Source organism: Ranitomeya imitator, chromosome 6 (assembly GCF_032444005.1).
Source record: "Ranitomeya imitator isolate aRanImi1 chromosome 6, aRanImi1.pri, whole genome shotgun sequence".
Lineage (NCBI taxonomy): Eukaryota > Metazoa > Chordata > Amphibia > Anura > Dendrobatidae > Ranitomeya > Ranitomeya imitator.
In genome coordinates, this window is record NC_091287.1 from 156,567,166 (window position 1) to 156,591,507 (window position 24,342).

At 43.0% G+C, this 24,342-nt stretch overlaps 1 protein-coding gene across 2 annotated transcripts in view; it reads left to right on the plus strand.

Annotated features, from left to right (window-relative positions):
- The first annotated feature begins 225 nt into the window (after nucleotides 1-225).
- The window catches only part of SEPTIN7 (septin 7), a 64,559-nt gene continuing 40,442 nt past the window's right edge, over nucleotides 226-24,342 (plus strand). For both annotated transcript variants that reach the window (XM_069730221.1, XM_069730222.1), the window contains exons 1-2: nucleotides 226-328; nucleotides 22,212-22,318. In XM_069730221.1, coding sequence (XP_069586322.1) covers nucleotides 319-328; nucleotides 22,212-22,318 — 117 coding nt within the window. In that variant the 5' untranslated portion in view covers nucleotides 226-318. The remainder of the gene's footprint in view (nucleotides 329-22,211; nucleotides 22,319-24,342) is intronic.

A 24,342-nucleotide genomic window follows, 5' to 3' on the forward strand; every position in this document is an offset into this window, starting at 1 on the left:
GGCTTTGCTGGTATGGTAAAAAGCAGCTGAAAATTAGCATAAAAAACGCAGCAAAAACGCCCTGTGTGAACTTACCTTTATTCCGCAATATGCACAAACCTTTCCGTAGAAGCGCAGCTGTTCGTCTAGAAATACCAGCCTTAAAATAGAGACATAAAACCTGATGTTTTTCCTTTCTGTAACCCATAGCACCTAATAATATTATTTTTTCTGTATTGACTGCAGCAACAGAAGAACCTTGAAGGATATGTGGGCTTCGCCAATCTGCCAAATCAAGTCTACAGGAAATCTGTGAAGAGGGGGTTCGAATTCACACTTATGGTTGTAGGTAAGAGATCATTTCTTTTCAAAATGTATTTGCATTTTTTAGAACTTCCTTAAAGGCTTTCCGACCAAAAATATTTCACCTATCCAAAGCATAGGTATATGTCGGGTCGCTGGGACGCCCACAGATTACAAGAGCAGGGTCACAATCTCCCATTCAATGCCACATTGTGTAGGAATGGGCGATCAGGACTCCTGTTTTCCTGATCACGGAGACCCTCCAGCCATCCAGTATTGATCACCTATCCTGTTAATACGTAATAAATGTCGTCATATGAGTAACATTTTTTTTTTTACTATATTAACTTTGGATTTGTTATTCCATCATTCTTGTTTTTTTTTTTTTTAGTTCTGGAATCTACTCTTCTCAAACTGTTATTTGTGCTTGAGATTTGTCTGCCTATTTGCCTTGTCTTAAAGGGTACTATCATTGAAAAAGAAAAAAACGTCATAGCACGGTGTCAGAAGTTTTGGTTTGTGGGGGTGTTGTTGCAAAGACCCCTATGATCACTAAAGGCCCCTTCACATTAAGCGACGCTGCAGCGATACCGACAACGATCCGAATCGCTGCAGCGTCGCTGTTTGGTCGCTGGAGAGCTGTCACACAGACCGCTCTCCAGCGACCAACGATGCCGGTAACCAGGGTAAACATCGGGTAACTAAGCGCAGGGCCGCGCTTAGTAACCCGATGTTTACCCTGGTTACCATGCTAAAAGTAAAAAAAAAACAAACACTAGATACTTACCTACCGCTGTCTGTCTTCCAGCGCTGCGCTCTGCTTCTCTGCTCTCCTCCTGTACTGGCTGGGAGCCGGAAAGCAGAGCGGTGACGTCACCGCTCTGCTTTCCGGCTCACAGCCAGTACAGGAGGAGTGCAGAGCCCAGCGCTGGAGGACAGAGAGTGGTAGGTAAGTATGTAGTGTTTGTTTTTTTTTACTTTTAGCATGGTAACCAGGGTAAACATCGGGTTACTAAGCGCGGCCCTGCGCTTAGTAACCCGATGTTTACCCTGGTTACCAGTGAAGACATCGCTGGATCGGTGTCACACACGCCGATCCAGCGATGTCTCCAGGGAGTCCAGCGACGAAATAAAGTTCTGGACTTTCCTCAGCGACCAACGATCTCCCAGCAGGGGCCTGATCGTTGGTCGCTGTCACACATAACGATTTCATTAACGATATCGTTGCTACGTCACAAATAGCAACGATATCGTTAACAATATCGTTATGTGTGAAGGTACCTTAAAAGGAAGGGGCAGAAACACATGTGATCATTGTACTCTGTTGTTCCTGATTGGTTTTGGTTTCTACCACTCAATCTGTTCTCCAAGAAAAGTGAGCAGATGGGATTTGCTGTAGGACAGCTCTTGGAGAAGCGGTTTATCATATTCCTTCATTGCTTGCTGAGTTTTTCAGGACCCCCACTGGTCAAATTGTCTGACAACTGACTTTTAAAAATGAACACTCTTCATAATGTGAGAAATTCTTTTCTGCAATATATGTGTAGTCAAGGCCAAAAGTTTTGAGAATGACATAAATTTAGGTTTTCACAAACTTTGCTGCTTCAATTTTTTTTTATGTTTTTTAGTCAGATGTTTCTATGTTTATTAATGTAAAATTATAAACAATTCAGAGACTTTTACACTTTTAGTGACCAATTAATCAGTGTATGCAAGGATTTCATATTTACAGTGCTGCCCCTTATATTTCAATATTTCTGCAATTCTCTTAGACAGCTACAGTAAGGAAAATAAGTATTTGATACACTGCTGATTTTGCAAGTTTTGCCACCTACAAAGAATGGAGAGGTCTGTAATTTTTTATTGTAGGTACACTTCCACTGTGAGAGACTTAATCTTAAAAAACAAACAAAAACAGAATATCATTGTATGATTTTTACATAACTAATTTGCATTTTTTTGCATGAAATATTTGATACAACAGAAAAACAGAACTTAATGTTTAGTACAGAAACCTTTGTTTGCAATTAGAGGTAAGACGTTTCCTGTAGTTCTTGACCAAGTTTGCACACAGTGCAGTCAGGATTTTGGCCCACTCCTCCATACATAACTTCTCCAGATCTTTTAGCTTTCAGGGCTGTCGGCAACATTGAGTTTCTGCTGCCTCCAAAGGTTTTCTATTAGGTTCTGGTCTGGAGACTGGCTAGGCCACTCAAAGATCTTGAAATGCTTTTTACGGATCCACTCCTTAGTTCCTCTGGCTGTGTGTTTTGGGTATTGTCATGCTTGAAGACCCAGGCACGACCCATCTTCAATTTTGTTAATGAGGCAAGGAGGTTGTTGGTCAAAATCTCGCAATACATGACCCCATCCATCCTCCCTTCAATATGGTGCATTCATCCTGTCCCCTTTACGGAAAAGCACCTCCAAAGTAAGGAAGCTTCACAGTTGGGACAATGTTCTTGGGGTTTTACTCCTCCTCCTTCCTCCAAACATTGCACAAGTGCAAGTGGAGTTGATACTAAAAAGTTCTATTTTTGTCTCAACTGACCGCATGACCTTCCCCCATGCCTCCTCTGGATCATCCAGGTGTTCATTGACGAGCTTCAAATGGGCCTGAACATGTGCTCGAGTGAGCAGGGGAACCTTCCCTGCCCTGCAGGAGTTAAATCCATGACAGTGTAGTGTGTTACCGACGGTAATGTTTGAAACTGTGGTCCCAGCTCTCGTCAAGTCATTGACCAGGTAGTTCTGGGGAATCATCCAAGTCCCACAAAGCGAGCTCTTGCATGGAGTCCCAGACCGAGGAAGATTGTCAGTCATCTTGTTTTTCTTCCATTTTGTAATAATTGTGCCAACAGTTGTTGCCTTCTAACCAAGCTGTTTGCCTTGTCCTGTAGCCATCCCAGCCTGGTGCAAGTCTACTATTTTTTTCCCTGGTGTCCGTAAGGTATGTGTCCACGTTCAGGATTGCATCAGGATTTGGTCAGGATTTTATGCAGGTAAAATCCTGACCAAATCTGCACCTGAGGTCACTGGCAGGTCACCTGCGCTGTCCTTGCATTCTTTCTGCACTGTAAGGACATGCTGCGTTCTTAAAAGACGCGCCGCATGTCCGTTTCCGCGGGTATGCCGCATGCGTTTTTTACTGCATAGTGGAGAAGGGATTTCATTAAATCCCCTCCACTATGCTGTAACATCTGGACGCTGCGTTTTTGACGCTGCGGCTTAACGCAGCGTCAAAAACGCAGCCGTTTCCTGAACGTGGAAACATACCCTTAGACAGCTCTTTGGTCTTGGTAGAGAGGGTGGAGTGTGATTGGTTGTGTGGACAGGTGTCTTTTATGGGTAACAAGTTCAAACAGGTGCAATTAATACAGGTAATGAGTGCAGAGGAAGAGGCATCTTTAAAGTGAACCTGTAACCCCCAAAATTGAAGGTGAGCTAAGCCCACCAGCATCAGGGGCTCATCTACAGCTTCTATAATGCTGTAGAAAAGCCTCCGATCTATCCTGAAGGATGAGAAATACTTACCCAGGGGCGGTCCCACTGCGGTCCGGTCCGGGGCCTCCTATCTTCATAGGATGACGTCCTCTTCTTGTATTCACACTGCGGCTCCAGTGCAGGTGTACTTTATCTGTCCTGTTGAGGGCAGAGCAAATTACTGCAGTGCGCAGGTGCCGGGAAAGGTCAGAGAGGCCTGCGCACTGCAGTACTTTGCTCTGCCCTCAACAAGACAGATAAAGTACGCCTGCACCGGAGCCGCAGTGTGAAGAGGACGTCGTCGTAAGATGATGGGAGGCGCAGGACCGCGACGCCCATCGGACCAGAACCGGACTGGGACCGGCCCTGGGTGAGTATAATCTAACCCCTTTTTCTCATCTTTCAGGATACATCGGGGGCTTATCTGCAGCATTACAGAATGCTGTACGTAAGCCCCTGATGCTGGTGGGCTTAGCTCATCTTCGATTTTTGGGATTTTGGGGGTGACAGGTTCCCTTTAAAGAAAAGCTAACAGGTCTTTGAGAGCCAGAATTCTTGCTGGTTGGTAGGTGATCTTAATACTTAGTTCATGCAATAAAATGCAATTTAATTATGTAAAAATCATACTATGTGATTTTTTTTTTTTTTCTTCTGTTTTTTATTTTTAGATTCTGTCTCTCACAGTTGAAGTGTACCTATGATAAAAATTACAGACCTCTCCATTCTTTGTAGGTGGGAAAACTTGTAACATCGGCAGTGTAGCAAATACTTATTTTCCCCACTGTATGTATCAGCTTCTGGTCCAAATCTGGACTTATCAGTGCTTGACGATTATCACAATTTCTGTGTTTTCTGTCCAAACCACTTTTTGATGACTGACCAGAGGTTCTCAATGGGATTGAGATCTGGAAAGCTTCCTTGCTATGGACTCAAAATTTGAATCCATCGTTCACCTAGTGACTCGGTTATGACTTTTGCCTTGTGACATGGTCTCCATCATGTTGGAAAAAGCATAGTTTATCACCATATTGCACCTATATTGCTTAGAGAAGTTGCTGTTGGCAGATATTTAGACCCCATTCTTTATTCATGGCAGCGTTCTTAAACAAAATTGTGAGTGAGAGTGGTCTCTTGGATGGAAAGGAATCCCACATATGAAAGGCTTCAGGATGTTTTACTGTTGGTATGACACATGGCTCATGGGAGTGCTCACCTTTTCTTCTCCAGATGCTGTGTTCAATAGGTGGTGTTAGAGTTGTAGTCCTTTTCCTCTCTGAAGTGACAATTTACATGTTTTCCCAGAGTACCATGCATGGCTTATACAGTGGGGCAAAAAAGTATTTAGTCAGTCAGCAATAGTGCAAGTTCCACCACTTAAAAAGATGAGAGGCGTCTGTAATTTACATCATAGGTAGACCTCAACTATGGGAGACAAACTGAGAAAAAAAATCCAGAAAATCACATTGTCTGTTTTTTTATCATTTTTTTTTGCATATTATGGTGGAAAATAAGTATTTGGTCAGAAACAAACAATCAAGATTTCTGGCTCTCACAGACCTGTAACTTCTTCTTTAAGAGTCTCCTCTTTCCTCCACTCATTACCTGTAGTAATGGCACCTGTTTAAACTTGTTATCAGTATAAAAAGACACCTGTGCACACCCTCAAACAGTCTGACTCCAAACTCCACTATGGTGAAGACCAAAGAGCTGTCAAAGGACATCAGAAACAAAATTGTAGCCCTGCACCAGGCTGGGAAGACTGAATCTGCAATAGCCAACCAGCTTGGAGTGAAGAAATCAACAGTGGGAGCAATAATTAGAAAATGGAAGACATACAAGACCACTGATAATCTCCCTCGATCTGGGGCTCCACGCAAAATCCCACCCCGTGGGGTCAGAATGATCACAAGAACGGTGAGCAAAAATCCCAGAACCACGCGGGGGGACCTAGTGAATGAACTGCAGAGAGCTGGGACCAATGTAACAAGGCCTACCATAAGTAACACACTACGCCACCATGGACTCAGATCCTGCAGTGCCAGACGTGTCCCACTGCTTAAGCCAGTACATGTCCGGGCCCGTCTGAAGTTTGCTAGAGAGCATTTGGATGATCCAGAGGAGTTTTGGGAGAATGTCCTATGGTCTGATGAAACCAAACTGGAATTGTTTGGTAGAAACACAACTTGTCGTGTTTGGAGGAAAAAGAATACTGAGTTGCATCCATCAAACACCATACCTACTGTAAAGCATGGTGGTGGAAACATCATGCTTTGGGTCTGTTTCTCTGCAAAGGGGCCAGGACGACTGATCCGGGTACATGAAAGAATGAATGGGGCCGTGTATCATGAGATTTTGAGTGCAAACCTCCTTCCATCAGCAAGGGCATTGAAGATGAAACGTGGCTGGGTCTTTCAACATGACAATGATCCAAAGCACACCGCCAGGGCAATGAAGGAGTGGCTTCGTAAGAAGCATTTCAAGGTCCTGGAGTGGCCTAGCCAGTCTCCAGATCTCAACCCTATAGAAAACCTTTGGAGGGAGTTGAAAGTCCGTGTTGCCAAGCGAAAAGCCAAAAACATCACTGCTCTAGAGGAGATCTGCATGGAGGAATGGGCCAACATACCAACAACAGTGTGTGACAACCTTGTGAAGACTTACAGAAAACGTTTGACCTCTGTCATTGCCAACAAAGGATATATTACAAAGTATTGAGATGAAATTTTGTTTCTGACCAAATACTTATTTTCCACCATAATATGCAAATAAAATGTTAAAAAAACAGACAATGTGATTTTCTGGATTTTTTTTTTCTCAGTTTGTCTCCCATAGTTGAGGTCTACCTATGATGTAAATTACAGACGCCTCTCATCTTTTTAAGTGGTGGAACTTGTACTATTGCTGACTGACTAAATACTTTTTTGCCCCACTGTAAGTCTCCTCAGTCTGACATGCCATTCCTGGCTTGTCACTTTCCACGAGGAGAAATGTTATCCCTTAGGGTAAGTTCACACAGGGCGTTTTTGCTGTTTTTTTTTTTTCTGCAGCAAAACCTGATCATCTTGGCAGGAAAGAAGCTGCTTCAAAAACGCAGGTTTAGGTGCGTTTTTGGTGCCTTTTTTTGCTGCGTGTTTTTTTTTCTCTTTGTCCATGCTTTGTCCTTGGATTTTCAGCAGCAAAAACGCAGCAAACAATGATACCTGTGTTTTTGCTGCATTTTTTTTTTCAACACCCATTCAAGTCAATGGGTGAACAAACGCAGCAAAAACGATGAAAGTGACATTCTCTATGTCCAAAAAACGCAGCAAAGCACAAAATACTGATCAAACAAAAAACCAATATGCGTGCATGAGATTTCTGAAATCTCATAGGCTTTGCTGGTATTGTAATAAGCAGCTGAAAATTAGCATAAAAAGCAGCAAAAAACTGCAGCAAAAACGCCCTGTGTGCACTTACCCTTAGACCCCTTCTTTAAACAATTTTTCCCAGCATCACATCTTTTCACGTGCACTGTCTAGTATAGCAGCTCAATTCCATTGGTCTATCTGTAATACCATACACGACCTGTGAATTAGTGGGGCACTGTTTTTGGAATGCAGCCTATTTCTTCTTCTTCAAGACTCCGTACAATTTCAGTGATTACTCTGTTGTCCAGCTAGCTCCTAATCGTGCCAGCGTTTTACTCCATCTCGGGGGCAGAGATCGCCATTCCATAGCTCTGTGTCTGCAGGCTGATTTGTGTGCTGGTCTCATGTAGCTCCACTGTGCATAGACTCAAAGAAGCCTACAGTTAATGGCACAGGCAAACAAAGACCCATATGTTTCAGCTTGAAGAATTTTTTTTCCCCTTCTCACATCTGCTCAAAGCAGAGTCTATATCGTTTACACATAGAGATGTTTCCTTAATGAATTGATTGTCCTGGATGGCATTTTCAGCACTTTGATGTTTGCTGAATTTTTTCTCATTTTAGCTAAAAGTTATGCTGATATAATCTACATCAACGTGTGTGTACATTGGTTATAAAAGTAGTCACCATTTGTCTGGTATACAAATATTTAGAGACCAGAATAAGCAGCAAAAACCCTACAATTCCTGAACTCTAAAGGTACCGTCACACTAAGCGACGCTGCAGCGATACCGACAACGATCCGGATCGCTGCAGCGTCGCTGTTTGGTCGCTGGAGAGCTGTCACACAGACCGCTCTCCAGCGACCAACGATCCCGAGGTCCCCGGTAATCAGGGTAAACATCGGGTTACCCGATGTTTACCCTGGTTACCATCGTTAAAGTAAAAAAAACAACCACTACATACTTACCTACCGCTGTGCTTTCCGGCCGCTGTGCTCACAGCCAGACCAGAGAAGCAGAGCGCCGGGGACAGACAGCGGTAGGTAAGTATGTAGTGGTTGTTTTTTTTACTTTAACGATGGTAACCAGGGTAAACATCAGGTTACTAAGCGCGGCCCTGCGCTTAGTAACCCGATGTTTACCCTGGTTACCAGCGAAGACATCGCTGAATCGGCGTCACACACGCCGATTCAGCGATGTCAGCGGGAGATCCAGCGACGAAACAATGTTCTGGACTTTCTTCCCCGACCAGCGATATCACAGCAGGGGCCTGATCGCTGCTGCCTGTCACACTGGACGATATCGCTAGCCAGGACGCTGCAACGTCACGGATCGCTAGCGATATCGTCTAGTGTGACGGTACCTTAAGCTCCATTGCTCTGCTGCAGCTCCTGGGGGCAGAAGTACTGTATGTTGCGCTTGCAGTAGGGTTATTTGTGCCTCTGAGGCCCATAGCCAAGCAGTCAGCTCACTTACGAAATATTCCTATGGATAGTGTATATAGCACGGCCAGACGAAGCGAAAGAGCACTTTTTAGCCTTTTTCTGCCACTGACTACTATAGACACATTTAGCATGTACATCAGAAGCTTTCTCAGTGAATAATGCTCTCCTATGTATCAGATTGCTCATAAAGCCTTGATATACGGACATCACATGCTGAGGCCGAGATGCCGTAAATTACCGTAGTCTTCAATCAGTAAATTATTGAGGACGGTATTATATTCCTTCTGACATGAATATTAGCACAGTACATACAGTATGTAGTTATTTTCATCAATGATTCATGAAATTGTATCTTGAAGTGCAATTTGCAAGCTTTAAAATAAAATCCCTAAAGCACAGTAGTAAGAAAAGCACGATCAACCAAGTAGAGGTTAAAAACAATTTGTGTCTTGGCATAACTCTCTCCCATCCCCCAAGTTCCTCTTGGTTTGGTCTGGGAAACTTCCTGTGTTTTTTATTCAGGCAGCCAGAGCTTAGAGCTAAAGGACTGAACTGAACTTTTACTGAATGGATTGATGTGTTGGAATCCTTAATTCTTCAATCTTTAGGAGAGCCATAGAAAACTGGGCAATACCTGCTCTGGTTATGTCATCAATTTACATAAAGCGACAACAGAGGCTTTTCTAGTTCTAGGATGAGGTTTTCCATGCAGAATACTTTCCTCCAGATCGTGCAAGTTAATTAAGATCTTGGACTGTTTCCTAATGCCACAAGTGACTAATATCACCCTGAAATGTATTTTTGGTATGGATTAATCATATCCACATTTTTTGTTCTTTATATCTGGTCTGACTGTCAAGGAAAGGGGGACGTATAGTGCCAGAAGAAAGCACAAGCTTTGATAGTGATTTATATACCGTAGTTGCTTGGCATGAGCTGGATCTGGGGACCTGTAATCAGTTTCAGTCTCATATTTGTGGTTTTCTGTACCCTTATCTCCTTAGGGCAATGTCCTACTTATCTGCGCCTATCCGGAAGTGATGGAGACGTTGCGCTCTACAGGACTTTATTTGAATTATTTTTCTTTTCTGCGTAATTGCATGTCGAGGCATGTTATGTTATTTTTTTTTTTTTTTATTCGTTTTTTTTTTTTTATTCGTTTTTTTTTTTTTTTCAAGCCTGTCTTATAGGCAACACTGTAAAAAGAAAAAAAAAAAGTACTCAAAACGGATGTATACATTAAGCTTTACATAAAGATCTATACAGGATTGCTGATGACTCGCTGAACACTGCCGCACCGCGCAGCTCTCCTATCATAAGGCCATTCCTCATGTCTCCGTGTTATGGCTGGCATCTGTAGCGTTCGTTGTATCTGCCACACCTACAGTCTGAAGTGAAATTGATCCTGAATTTTGTGCCAGGAGAGCGAGCTTCCCTTGGAAAGACTTCCGATTTTAATCCCTACTGAAACCGTTTGTTGGAGAAACTTTTGCGATGTGACACATGGTTCACATTAGATTGAGAGCATTCCACAGAAATTATTCTGGGCCTATAATTAATTTCACAGGAAGGTTATTCATATACACGAGTCTTGTCTGTGCATGCTTTAAATGGGACAGATCTGCAGAAGAGGTTTTTTTCATTTCCGTATATAATGCTAAAATAACCAATATTTTTTTACGTGTATTTTAACTAAAGGATGTATACTTTTGCAACCAATATTTGTATTTTTTTTCTTGCTCCAATGGATCATTGATAAATCTTTTATAGTGATTTATACTTCTATCTATACGCACGGTGCCTATTTTTTTTTTTTGTGTAGACCGCTCTTATGCAATGTTACCATGGTTACAGAATATGAACACACTGGATAGACTCCCACTTTTGCACAGGCTGTAAATCAACTGCAGATCAGCGTTTTGCAAGCCAATCGGCGTCCATTTACAGATCTGTTTAGACAGGCCGATGAACGTCCCACTTGCTCCAATCACACAATCGTTCTGTGTGCATACAGTCTCTGGCTATTGGCAGTACATCAGCTGTTTACACAGGGTGTAATGTGCAGCTGAGAACTATGAACTTTATGGTGGCGTCCATGATCCAATCACCCATGAATGAGTGATTCCTACAAACCCTGTACACTGATTATTGGTAGTACCTATGTCTGCTCTTGTTGAGAACCCATGAACCTAAGAGGCAGAGCACATGCCTTTTAGAGACTATACGCAGATTATTTTTTTTTAGCCTGTAACCATGGAGATGCATGGTGAATTTTTAATTGGGTAAACTCCAAATTGTGAAGTTCTGCCTTATCTGTGGAATATGCGATACCTCCCTGATCACTATGGGCCTGACCACTGGGACCACAGATCCTGAGAACTAGGGCTCTGAAGAGCTGCATGTGAAGGGGGTGCCGCTCGATTGTTAGTGGGACCACTGGAGATAGCGGAGCGCTGCTGTCAGCTAGTCATTGGCTCTCCCACATGACTGACTGGAGCCGCAGTGCACAGGATGGACCACCGTCCTTATCACGTGGCTGAGTAGGCTCACTAAAGGGAAAGCACTGGCCTATACATGTGGGTTGTGTAACATGCGGCCATAAACATTGCTTTAGCGTGCCCAGTTCTGTAAGGGGGTTCTAGTGATGTCTACCATTTTGAAGCTTGGGATGTGACAGTTCTTCTTTTTCCTTCCTAACCTATCTTCTTTAGCTTGTGACTTGCCTTCTTGTCAGAATTTCCAGATTTTTCTGCAGGAGTAGGAAGGAAGGGAAAGGCATTTACAGGGAAAGGAATGTGTAACAAATGTTAACTCTTTGGCTGTGGAGGATTCAGTCATTTTTAACTATTTAACAAATGAATTCATTGACTGAGAAGACTGGGACAAAACCAGAGGGAAGTAGTGACATGATAAATGACTGCTTCGTTTCCTGTTGACATCAGTTGCATTCTTTTCTCAGTGGATATTGCAGACTGTATGGTTTGTCACTGGCTACAGTTAATCTTGATAGATATTCATGTACAGCGTATATAATGATTTTTTTTTACTTACTGTGCATGTTATCTGAACAAGGAATCCAATATGTAAAACATAACTTGCAGCGGCTGAAATAAAAACGCAAAACATTTAAAAAACAAAAAATGTACTGCATTTCTTAGATGTTCAAAAAAAGTGGAAATACATTAAGATAGAAAAGGAATAGGAAATCTACACTTTTTTTTTTTTTTCAAGGAATAAGACTTTGGTCCATTCAATAGCGCTACACTTTTTCCTTGTTTTTGCAGCTGCTTGTTGGCATTCTTACAGCTGCTGCTTGAATTATGCTCCACATACTCTGCAACGCGAAACAAGGTGAACGGATACAAGCTCCTAAGTGTCACAGAACATCCAACAGAACGTTCTCTTGTGCTGAATTATGTGATCGTCATCCTGGATCACTGCACCATGTATGTACTGTATACTAAGCAGGACCTATTCCCTCGCCAAGTCTATTTCATTAAATAATTGAATTCTCCATCATATAACAGAATATACGTCCTCGGAAAAGCTGCATTGCACTGTTCCTGTTATTCATTTAAGAAACTTGTAATAAATTTGGTAGGTGGCTGTTAGTTGGGAATGTCCCTCTAAAGACTGATACTACCCAAATAGCTACAGTGGGGGAAATAAGTATTTGATCCCTTGCTGATTTTGTAAGTTTGCCCACTGACAAAGACATGCACAGTCTCTAATTTTAAGTGTAGGTTAATTTTAACATTGAGAGATAGAATATCAAAAATAAAATCCAGAAAATCACATTGTATAAATTATATACCGTAAATATATTTGCATTTTGCAGTGAGAAATAAGTATTTGATCCCCTACCAACCATTAATAGTTCTGGCTCCTACAGACCAGTTGCACGCTCCTAATCAACTCGTTACCTGCTCTAAAGACAGCTGTCTTACATAGTCGCCTTTATAAAAGACTCCTGTCCATAGACACAATTAATGAGTCAAACTCTAATCTCTACAACATCCTCGATCATGAGGAAGGTGAGAGATCAGCCTAAAACTACACGCGCGGAGGGGGGGACTTGTTAATGATCTCAAGGCAGCAGGGACCGCAGTCCCCAAGAAAACCATTGGTAACATTACGCTGTAAAGGTTTAAAATCCTGCAGTGCCCGCGAGGTCCTCCTGCTCAAGAAGGCACGTGTGCTGGCCCGCCTGAAGTTTGCCAATGAACACCTGGGTGATTCTGAAGTGATTGATTGGGAGAAGGTGCTGAGGTCAGATGAGATGAAAATTGAGCTCTTTGGCATTAACTCAACTCGCCATGTTTGGATGAAGAGAAATGCTGCCTATGACCCAAAGAGCACCATCCCCACTGTCAAGCATGGAGGTGGAAACCATGTTTTGTGGGTGTTTCTCTGCTAAGGATGGAGTCATGTACTGTAAAATCCTGAGTGACCACCTCCTTCCCTCCAACAGGACACTTGGGGTATGTGCGGACGTTGCGGATTTGGCTCTCTGGATCTGCAGCAGTTTTCCATGCATTGTACAGTACCATGTAAACCTATGGAAAACCAAATCCGCAGTGCACATGCTGTGGAAAATTCAGCGCGGAAACGCAGCGGTTTATTTTCCACATCATGTCAATTCTTTGTGCTGATTCCACAGTGTTTTACCCCTATTCCATAATAGGAATCCGCAGGTGTAAAAATGCATGTGTAATCCGCACAAAATCTGCATAGAATCCGCAGGGCGTTTTACCTGCGAATTCTGCAAAATCCTTCGGAAAAATCCGCAATGAATTCCGCAACGTGTACACACACCCTAAAAATGGGTTGTGGCTGGGTCTTCCAGCAAGACAATGTTCCAAAATTTACAGCCAAGGCAACAAAGGAGTGGCTAAAAAAGAAGCACATTAGGGTCATGGAATGGCCTAGCCAGTCTCCAGACCTAAATCCCATAGAAAACGTATGGGTGCCCTGATTATATATTCATAATGCAGTCTGCTGACAGGTCACTGATCCCTCACTGACCTCCCCCTAGTTTGCATAATGAATGCCCGTACATACTGAAGAAAGAGGCCAAAAACGCTTCTGCAGGCAGGTGCCGGCTGTGGCGCTTGCTCTGCTGCATAATCGCATGGTTAGTGTGGCAATAATACATTTTATTCATGTTATCCAACTAAGGGGAAAAAAAAGTGAAAATGGCGCCTGCAGTAGCAGCTATTGGTGTCGATAGCTGTGATCAGTTAGCTGCTACAGTGCATGTGCCGGCGATGCCATCTTACTGGAGAGGGGAAAAAAAAATTCCTCCTCCATGATGGCGCCACCTGCGCAGTAGCAGCTCTCGGATCACAGCTCTGGACACCGATGGCTGCGGGTGTCTGTTTTGCGCCTGTTTCTTAGGCAATCCCGGCATGTGCTGCGATGGTCTAAGAGCTGCAAATAATGCAGCCTCTGTAACATATTATCCGAGCACTCCCAGCTGCGCGGATAACACGTGATCTGAGCACGTTCACTGCTCACTAGTCTCTAACCTTAACTTCTACACTGGCACAGTGTATTTTCCTGACTTCAAACAGGACATCGTTAAATGGAACCAGCGAGCATCTTAAAAAGTAAAATGTCTTTTGTTGAACACCCGTTGTTCTGCCGCACTGCTTCCTGTGTTCACCAGTCACCTGGCCTCCTTTTGTAGCGACGGAGGTCACATGACTGTTACTGCCAATAAGTGGCAACTGATCGGCTGCAGCATTAACATTGAGATGAGCTTGAAGAGAAAGTGTTTTTGTGGCTCTTGATTGGCTGCTGCGGTCAGATTATGTCTCCTGCCAGAAGATAAAGCCATGAGACTGGTGGGGGATAGAGGCAGACGTGTGGTCTCTGGTAGATGACTATTATGTTCTATTTTGTTTTAATTCCCAAATTGATTTAATTTTAATTGAAAAAATGTATTAGATAACCCTTAAAAATTAAGCAATGGTTTCTGCACGTGACAAGATGTCAAGAAAAAACACTAAACGTTATCAGCATGCAAGAGAGACAATGAACACACAGCAAAACTTGATTTTTGTACACCGCTTCTTTACTGCCAAGAGAGCAGGTTTTGCTTGCAGAAAAAAAGCCACAGCAAAAACGCAACATGTGAACACAGCCTAAGTCTCCTCAGGGGACACTGTTTTTGGGGGCTGTGGGACAGTGTTTGTTTTATGCAGCTATGAGTTGCCGGCATCGTCTCTATCACATGGACTGTATTTACATGGCTTCTCTTCTGGGGTTCAACAGCTTAGCTATACTTTTAGATCAGATCATTCATGGAAGGGTAATGGCACTGTCCTCTGGTTGATTGCCAGTAGGGTCAGGTTGCTTGGCCATCATGGATTTGGTACCACATAATTCCTCCCAACATGACATCTTATCCAGAGCAGTGTATAGGTTATATAGAGCTCCTAAATGTGTAAGCACGGCCACAGTAAGCATTTGCTTTCTCAAGCACCATCGTCTTTGATCTCCTATCAATACCAACTCCAGTATGTAAATTCTTCCACCGAGAAAAGTCTCCTTCTAAAATACAAATGTCTGAATGTGGGTAAAGTGTAGAGGTCTGCATCTGCTATTAAAACTTCTTACAAACTCCTACAATTGGCTGCAGACAGTTATTCCAAGTTATTAGAACAGCACTAGCATGCTTCAGATTCTTCCCAAACCACAAGACCTTCTGACTAGAGAAAGACGTCCTTCTGTGTGGTCACATGAAGATGTAGATGAGTGCTCCTCTCTGCCGGCTTTTCTTTACGATCAGTTGTTTAACCTTGCTTGGGGCAGTGAAGACCTCTGTGATGTATGCCTCGGCCATCAGAGAAGGAAGTTCATGATGTTCAGTCTTATTGTGCGGAGGGTACCCACATACTGTGGATTAGATAAAAGTCAAGCAAACCAATTACAATGTCACAGTGCTGAGATACTCCTATAAATGTGCTGTGTACTGTGTAATGTCTGTGTCTGACTGTACAGGGACATGGTCTGATCATACCACATCTACCCATCTACCGGGCAGGGGAGGAAGCAAAATAGTATACAGACATTACAGGAGGGGATCACAGCTGATTCTTTCTGTGAGGTAAAACATTTCCTGCCTGTTTAAATTCTTGTCTTACCTCACAGAATCCGCTGTGATCCCCGCTGTAATGTCTGCATACTCTTTTGCGTCCTGCCCTGGGCATGTTTCTGTACGGTCACATAGACATTACACGGATAAGGGATAAGATTACCTTAGGACAGGAACATTTTTTCTTTTTTTTTTTTTTACTTTTAACACATTCAGTTGTGGAACTTGGAATAAAAATTATATGTATTAATTAAAATATACTTTGTTAATTGGCCAACCTGTGTAATACCTAAGGCCACATGTCCTCTCCCCATACACACACATTGTGGCAGATATCAAGAGGAAAAAAAGACTGGCCATGCTGGATTTCAACATGCCTGATTACTTTGCTTTTTTAGGAGATAAGTGGCTGGCAGAGATGGCCCTTCTTCCCAGGAATTGGTGCACGTTTTGTATTAGACACACCAGAATTCATTTTTAAGGCAGCCATGTGTATCCTGTAACACATCCACTTGTTAGCTCTTAAGTGAGTATCTAAATATTTGCACAGAACTAGAATAGTGTAATTTCATTCCCCGTGAACACCTGCGAGAACGGTTAATTGTTTCCCTGTGGCATACTTTCCACCATGGTGCTGCCTGTACATTTCTGCAGAGGGGAATAACCGCACCATACCTCTGGTTGTAGGAAATGAAGCCAGCGTTGGTCTCTCCGGCAGGGAAAATGCTTTGCATAACTAATTTTCAGTGAGCCAGCGTGGTTCTCCTGCCGCTGCCCTCGCCCTGCTGTATTTGCATCCGTATGTGCGCCAGCTCAGGGTTCCTACTGCTCTATTGGAATATTTCACTATTCGGCGCTGTTTCTCTGTATTCGGAATTTATTTACTCATTTATATAGCGCCATTAATTCCACAGCCCTTTACAAACATTATTGGCTGATTATTTACTACTAGACGTCCTGTCCCAGTGCCACGTCTCTCCTATTCGTCTCCTATTTGGAAATGTTATTTGAAGCAGAGTTCCTATAAAATATGTACTTAATTTACTCATTTATATAAAGCTAACAGATTCTGCAGCGATGTACAGAGATTGTCACCACCCGCATCCGTCTATGTGCCATTTGGTTATTTTGGAATTGCGCGCCTGTTAGTATGTCTTTGGGGTGTGTAAGGTAATGCACACAAAACGACGACTGCTGTTGCCCTTGGAGGGATTGATTCCCAGGGCTGTAAGATTGCAGCACTACCCACAATGCCTTAGGGCTGCTATGACTCTGGTCGGTGCTGGTGCCATAGAAGTGAATAGAGCAGCACATGTACCCTGTTCTCGCATTATTCATTCTAATCTGGGGGGGGACCCTAGTTTTTGTTAAAAGTACCTCTGAGGCTTCATTTTTGTTATTCTGTGGGTTCATTAAAATGTCCATTTTTGAGTCGCCAGTTCTGTTAGAATGAGTTCAATTAGCTTGTACCAAATATGCAGATCTGGTTTTCTCATTAATCTTCTTTATCTTCTGGGCTGCTGAGCAGATCTAATGGGTTCTTGGAAGTAACATGAATTAAAACATCTCAGGTCTTCTAGTCTTACAAGGGCTTTTGTGACCATCCTGTGTCTAACTTCCAACGTTTTGTGCTCGTTGATGTTCTCATTTTCTCATTTCCATCTGAAAACTAAAGACTTTACTTTCACAATTCAAAATGTATTGGCATCGCTTAAACTGATCTACACTCGGCATAAATATATACAATGATCATTTAATATGGAGCTTTTCACATGGATGTGTAAAATAGACTGCTTATTAAAAAATAAATAATGCACTGTGCACTGTATAACGTCTTTGCAGAAAGTTGAGAGTAGGAAGACATCCACATTTTATCAGTACTGGATCCAGTAGTTCAATATTCTTTGTAGAAGACAAATCTTCAGTATGAGGGTATGTGTCCACGTGCAGTAAACGCTGCGTGTTTGACGCTGCATAGAGACGCAGCGTCAAACACGCAGCGTCCAGATGTTACAGCATAGTTGAGGGGATTTAATGAAATCCCGTCTCCACTATGCGTGGTAACACGCACGCGGCGGCCCTGCGACTCCGGACATGCTGCGCGTCTTTTCAGATCGCAGCATGTCCGTATATCTTGCGGTGACGCTGCTGCGCCGCAAGATATAGCACAGGACCCTATGCGATGGGTGCAATGATCCCGGATGTGTGCTATGAACACATCCGGCATCATCGCGTCCCAGAAGGGGCGGGGCTTAGCGCAGAGCTGCAAAGCCGCTCCGACGATACCGCCGGCCATCCTGAAGGTGGACACACACCCTAAGGCATCATTCACCTACCATTCTTCTGATCAGTGTCTGGATTTGTAAGCGTGTATGGGCCATGAGAACTGATTACAAATTCAGCATGTAAGTACCGGTCCGCTACATGCACTTTATTACATAGCAGCATTACTTATGCAGGTGTTTGCACTCCATGCACTGTATAATGCTTTTGCCTCTTGCACTTACTTTTGTTTCTGTATCCACTCCCTCATATGAGAAAATTTTCCCTGACCAGGATAATGGAGAGATAGCTTTATAGTTTCTTGTCTGTTTCAAGGCGCATTATTTTAGCTATACTGTGCAGCCTTATATTTGCCTTATACCATAATAAATTTTTTGCTCAGTCTTGTATGTAAGCTTTTGAGAGTACATTCTATTCACTATGTAACACAATTTTTGTTCCTGGCTTCCAAGTGTAATATTTCAACTGCGCAAGACTTCACTGCATTCAAACAGGCAACACTCGCTTTCAGATCTGCTCTCACCTCTGCTAAACAGGCCTACGTCACAACCCTCTATCTTCCCTCTATCCTACAACCCCAGTTATTCAAAACCTTTAACTCCCTCCTCCGCCCCCCACTGCCCTTTCCAACCTCCCTCATCTCTGCTGAGGACTTTGCCACACACTTTAAAAATAAGATCGACCAAAGGAGGCAAATCTTCATTGTTCAACCACCACAACCCCTTTGTATACCAGACCAATGCCCTTACCCCATAACCTCCCTATCCAACATCACTGAAGGGGAGCTTAATTGTCTCCTCTCCAAATCGCACCTCACCACCTGTGCGCTCGACCCCATCCCACCTCCTCCCCAACCTCACCGCCACTCTTATCCCATCCCTAACCTACCTCTATAACCTATCACGAACTTCTGGCACCTTTCCTTCTGCTTTCAAACATGCCACAATCACACCTATCCTTAAAAAGCCAACCCTCGATCCAACAGCTATGTCCAACTATCGCCCAATATCGCTGCTTCCATTTGCTTCCAAACTCCTGGAGCAGCACGTCCACGTTGAACTTTCCTCCCACCTCTCATCTAACGTGCTCTTTGACAATCTACAATCTGGTTTCTGCCACATCACTCAACTGAGACAGCCCTGACCAAAATTTCTAACGACCTACTTACAGCCAAAAGCTAACGGACAATACTCTGTACTCCTCTTTCTAGTCCTGTCCTCTGCTTTTAACACAGTTGACCACTGCCTCCTACTACAGATTCTCTCCTCCTTTGGCATCAAAGACCTCGCCCTATCCTGGATCTCCTCATACCTTTCCAACTGCACATTCAGCGTTTCCCACTCCCACACTACCTCCTCATCCCACCCTCTCTCTGTTTGAGTCCCCCAAGGCTCTGTTCTGGGACCCTTTCCCTTCTCAATCTAGACACTCATAAAGTCCCATGGATTCCAGTACCACATTCATGCTGATGACACTCAGATCTACCACTCTGACCCAGATGTCACTTCTCTGCTGTCCAGAATCCTGGAGTGTGTATCAGCCATATCCTCCTTCTCCTCTCGCTTTCTCAAACTCAATGTGGACAAATATGAACTCATCATCTTTCCTCCATCTCATAGATCTTCCTTACCTGACCTATCTATCGCAATTAACAACATCACGCTTTCCCCCTGTCCTTCAAACCTCACATCCAGGCTCTTTCCACCTCCTGTCGCCCCCAGCTCAAAAATATCTCCAGAATCCGTCCTTCCCTCAACTGTCAATCTACTAAAATGCTTGTGCATGCCCTCATCATCTCCGGACTCGACTACTGCAACAACCTTTTCTGTGGCCTCCCTGCTAACACCCTTGCATATCTCCAGTCCATCCTTAACTCTGCTGCCCGACTAATTCATCTCTTTCCTCGCTACTCCTCCGCTTCCCCCCTCTGCAAATCTCTTCACTGGCTCCCATTCCCTCAGCGTATCCAATTCAAATTACAAATACTGACCTACAAGGCCATCCATAACCTGTCTCCTCCATATATCTCTGAACTAATCTCCCGATATCTTTCCTCATGTAATCTCCGGTCCTCCCAAGACCTTCTCTCTCCACACTTATTCGCTCCTCACCCAGCCGCCTCCAAGACTTCTCCCGAATATTCCCCATCCTCTGGAATTCTTTGCCCCAACACGTCCGACTATCAACCACATTCAGATCCTTCAGACGGAACCTGAAAACCCACCTCTTCAGGAAAGCCTACAAGCCTGCACTGAGCCCACTGCCTCCTCACCACTACCGAAGCTACCGCCTCACCTACACCGGAGCTCCTGCAACCCTCGACCTACTATCTCCTTCCCCACCATCCTGTACAATGTAAGCCCGCAAGGGCAGGGTCCTCGCCCCTCTCTATCAGTCTGTAATTGTTTGCTTACTGCAAGTGATATCTGTAATTTGTATGTAACTCCTTCTCATGTACAGCACCATAGAATCAATGGTGCTATATAAATAATAATATCCTAAGTCATATTGCAAGACTCGTTAAAGGGTTGATGGTGACTTGTAGGATTGCTGCTTCCAACTGGTGGCGCTATAGTGTTCGAGGCCTCTTTCTCTCTGAAAAGGCAGTTTGCATACTTCTTAAATAGAATGTATTTATATTGTCTAATATACTCTGATCCCCTGTTTGCTCGAATGAGCCTATTGGGGTTTGGTGATATTTCCAGACATATGCGTCTCTTTTTTTCAATTCATTGTATATTTGTCTGGTGTTTTTAGCAAGGGGGTGTAACTAATAGGGTAATAATGGAATAATGCCTCAAAACATGCCATAAAATTAGCACCAAATTAAAAGGCCCCTATCTCTGAAACAGTGTGGTGGATTTAAGAAAGAAAAAAATAAAATAGGAAAAAAGCATACTGGAGGGCAATAGGAATAAAATAAGAGCAAGAACTGGCCACTTTTGACTGCTGACTATGCCTCTTTAAAGGAGCACCATAATTTTCCAGTTTAGGTACTTAGAGCAAAAAACTATTTAGTCTTAGGCTTATTTCCTTATGCTTGGCATTCTGTCTTTGACCCCACCTTAGCAACGAAACGCAAGCAGCCCCCAACATTGGCTCTAGAATGTGTTATTCAGCATCCTAAATAGCGGATGTAGCTGAATAGTTTCTAAGGAGGAAAAAAAATCATATATCAAGCTTGTCTTTTCTGCGCTAGCTGCCAATGACCTGTCTTGTAGCTGTTTAATGAAGGAACTTTTGGCTTCTGAATATTATGTTTAGGATTTTTGTCTTCTGCTGGAGGAGGTCTTGTTTGGCACGGCCTAAACGTGTTGTGTTGACAGGCTAAGCTCCACGATATTGGATTATCCAGAAGTAGAGCTTTCTGAAGTATCTTTTATATCACCCTAATTGCCATAACAATTCCTACTAAATTTACTAAGTTTTGATATGATACGTGCAGTTCCATAGAGCAACTTTCCGACTGTTTCCTGACATACATTAGCTGGACCCCTGATTACTTTACGGAGGGATGTTGTATTTCCTATTTGCCATAAGGCTGGGTTCCCATTGCGTTATGGGACCGCGTTTAACGGACAGCGTTGCACGGCGAAATTAACGCCGTGCAACGCGTCCGTTAACGCGCCCATTGAAGGCAATGGGAACGCGCTTCACTAGCGCGTGCCATGTTCGGCACGCGCTAGCGACGCGCCGGTGTTTCCTGGCGCGCCGCGGACGCTGCAAGCAGCGTCCGAGGCGCGCCTGCGGTCCGTTCCCCGCTCTCGCAGATCGGGGATCTGCGAGAGCGGGGACGTTACCGCGACCCCGACCGCAGCCCCATAGAAAACATTGCGCTAGCGCAACCGCTAAACGGATTGCACTAACGCAATGTGACCCTAGCCTAAGACTTTTCTAATAAGTAACCTTTTGCAGCCATTATTTTAGGACAAATAAAGTAAATATCTAATGATCTTGATTAAAAAAAAATCCTACAATTTTAGGTATGCAGTTCTATCCATGTGTCAGCAGATCTGTCAGTAGATTAAATCTTTAAATCTTTTATCTGTTACTGCATTCCTGAGAGATTAGTGATTTTACTGACAGTTTCAGTTTATGAAAATGGCCACTTAAGGTTTTGTTTTGTCTTTTTTTTACTTTCATTATATACCAAGTAGCATATAAGTGTCTCTAGAATTGTGTGATCTATGTGAGTTAGAATATGTTTGGATTTTTAGAAAATGTATTTTATTTTTTCCAGCAATATGTTAACTTACTTTCTTTATTTTTATAGGTGAATTGGGTTTGGGAAAGTCGACGCTCATTAATTCACTCTTCTTAACGGATTTATATGCCCCAGATTACCCTGGTCCATCGCACAGAATAAAAAAAACTGTTCAGGTACAGTGTAATATCAGGTGACATGTCAGTAAAGTGTACTGTTTATGGTGTGCTTTTGTGCGGGAAAAGGATTAAATCACCCATGTTTACTGATGAGTCTGTATTTTGCATAAATGAAACTGGAGAAAAGTAGTTGGCGAGATTCTTTTCTTATTAAAAGGCACGTGTCCTAATAGATCTAGTGTACTTTGCAGTGCTGATTTGTGCCTTTCGACCTTTGTGATCAAAATGTTATTTTAGACTCAAAGTACAGCTTTACTATGAATACCTATTTCTCCTATTTTATTTATTTTTTTACAGTGAGAAGTGTTGCAATTTTGGTACAATTTTTAATGCGATTTCATTAATGTGATTCATTAATGTCCTCAGTTCAGCAGAGTATTTGCTTTTACAAAATAGATGCAAATGATAGTCGGTGGCACACATGCAAATTTTGCCATGGATTCACATAGAAATTTATAGTAGGAAAACGATCTAGATCAGAGATATCAAACTAAAATACACAGAGGGCCAAAATTAAAAGCTTATTATTATTTTTTTTTAAAAGTCTACAATTGAGGACGTTTTTACTGATCAAATATAACGATGAGCTTTTTCATATGGAAACAAACTTAAAGGGGTTGTCCCACAAAGTGCATTTTAATTAATAGATCTTAGAGTAAAATATTCGAATAATATGTTATGTAAGATGTGTAAAAGCATATGGCCCAATGGCCTAATTTAAATATGTAATAACAAATGATTAAAAAAACTTGAATAATTCAAATAATAAATTATGATGCAAACAAGTGCCAGAAAACACAGTACGGTACCCCCACAGTAAATTCCTCCACAGTACCTGCCACACGCACAGTATGATGACCCCATCACAGTATGCTTCTGCAACTGTAATCCCCATACAGCGCTCCATACTGTATTATGGCCACAAAAAGTGCTCCAAACAGTAGAATTGTGCCCCCCCATAGTGCTCCATACAGAATAATATCCACAAAATCAAGGACAACATCTGCAAGGAGTTTGTATGTTCTCCTCGTGTTTGCGTGGGTTTTTTCCAGGTTCTCCAGTTTCCTCACATACTGACTGGGAATTTAGATTGTGAGCCCCAATGGGGATAGTGGCGATAATGTATGTAAAGCATGGTGGCTCAGTGGATAGCACTGTAGCCTTGCAGCGCTGGAGTCCTGGGTTCTAATCAAACCTTGGACAACATCTGCAAGGAGTTTGTATGTTCTCCCAGTGTTTGCGTGGGTTTCCTCCAGGTACTCCGGTTTCCTCCCACATTCCAAAGACATACAAATTTGACTTTGAGCCCCATCGGGGACAGTGATGATAATGTGTGCAAAACTGTAAAGTGCTGCGGAATATGTTAGTGCTATATAAAACTACAGATTATTAAGCGCTGTGGAATTAATGGTGCTATATAAGTGAGTAAAATAAAAATATAAGTGCTCCGTACAGTATAATGGGCCCCACATAGTACTCCATACAGTATAATTGGCCCCACATAGTGCTCCGTACAGTATAATGGGCCCCACATAGTACTCCATACAGTATAATTGGCCCCACATAGTGCTTCATACAGTATAATGGCCACAAAAAGTGCTCCATAGAGTATAATGGGCCCCACAAAGTTCTCCATTCAGTATAATGGGGCCCTGAATTGCTTTCCATACTTTATAATGCTTCCACATAGTTCTCTATTCATTATAATGGCCCCACATAGTGTTCCATACAGTATAATGGCCTGCACAGTGCTCCATACAGTATAATGAGGCCCTGCATTCTCTTCCGTACTATATGGTTCCACATAGTCCTCCATTCAGAATAATGGGCCCCACATAGGGCTCCATGCAGTATAATGGGCCCCACATAGGGCTCCATGCATTGTAATGGGCCCCACATGGAGCTCCATACAGTATAATGGGCCCCACATGGAGCTCCATACAGTATAATGGGCCCCACATGGAGCTCCATACTGCATAATGGGCCCAATATATTGCACCCTTAAAGGGAACCAGCTATCA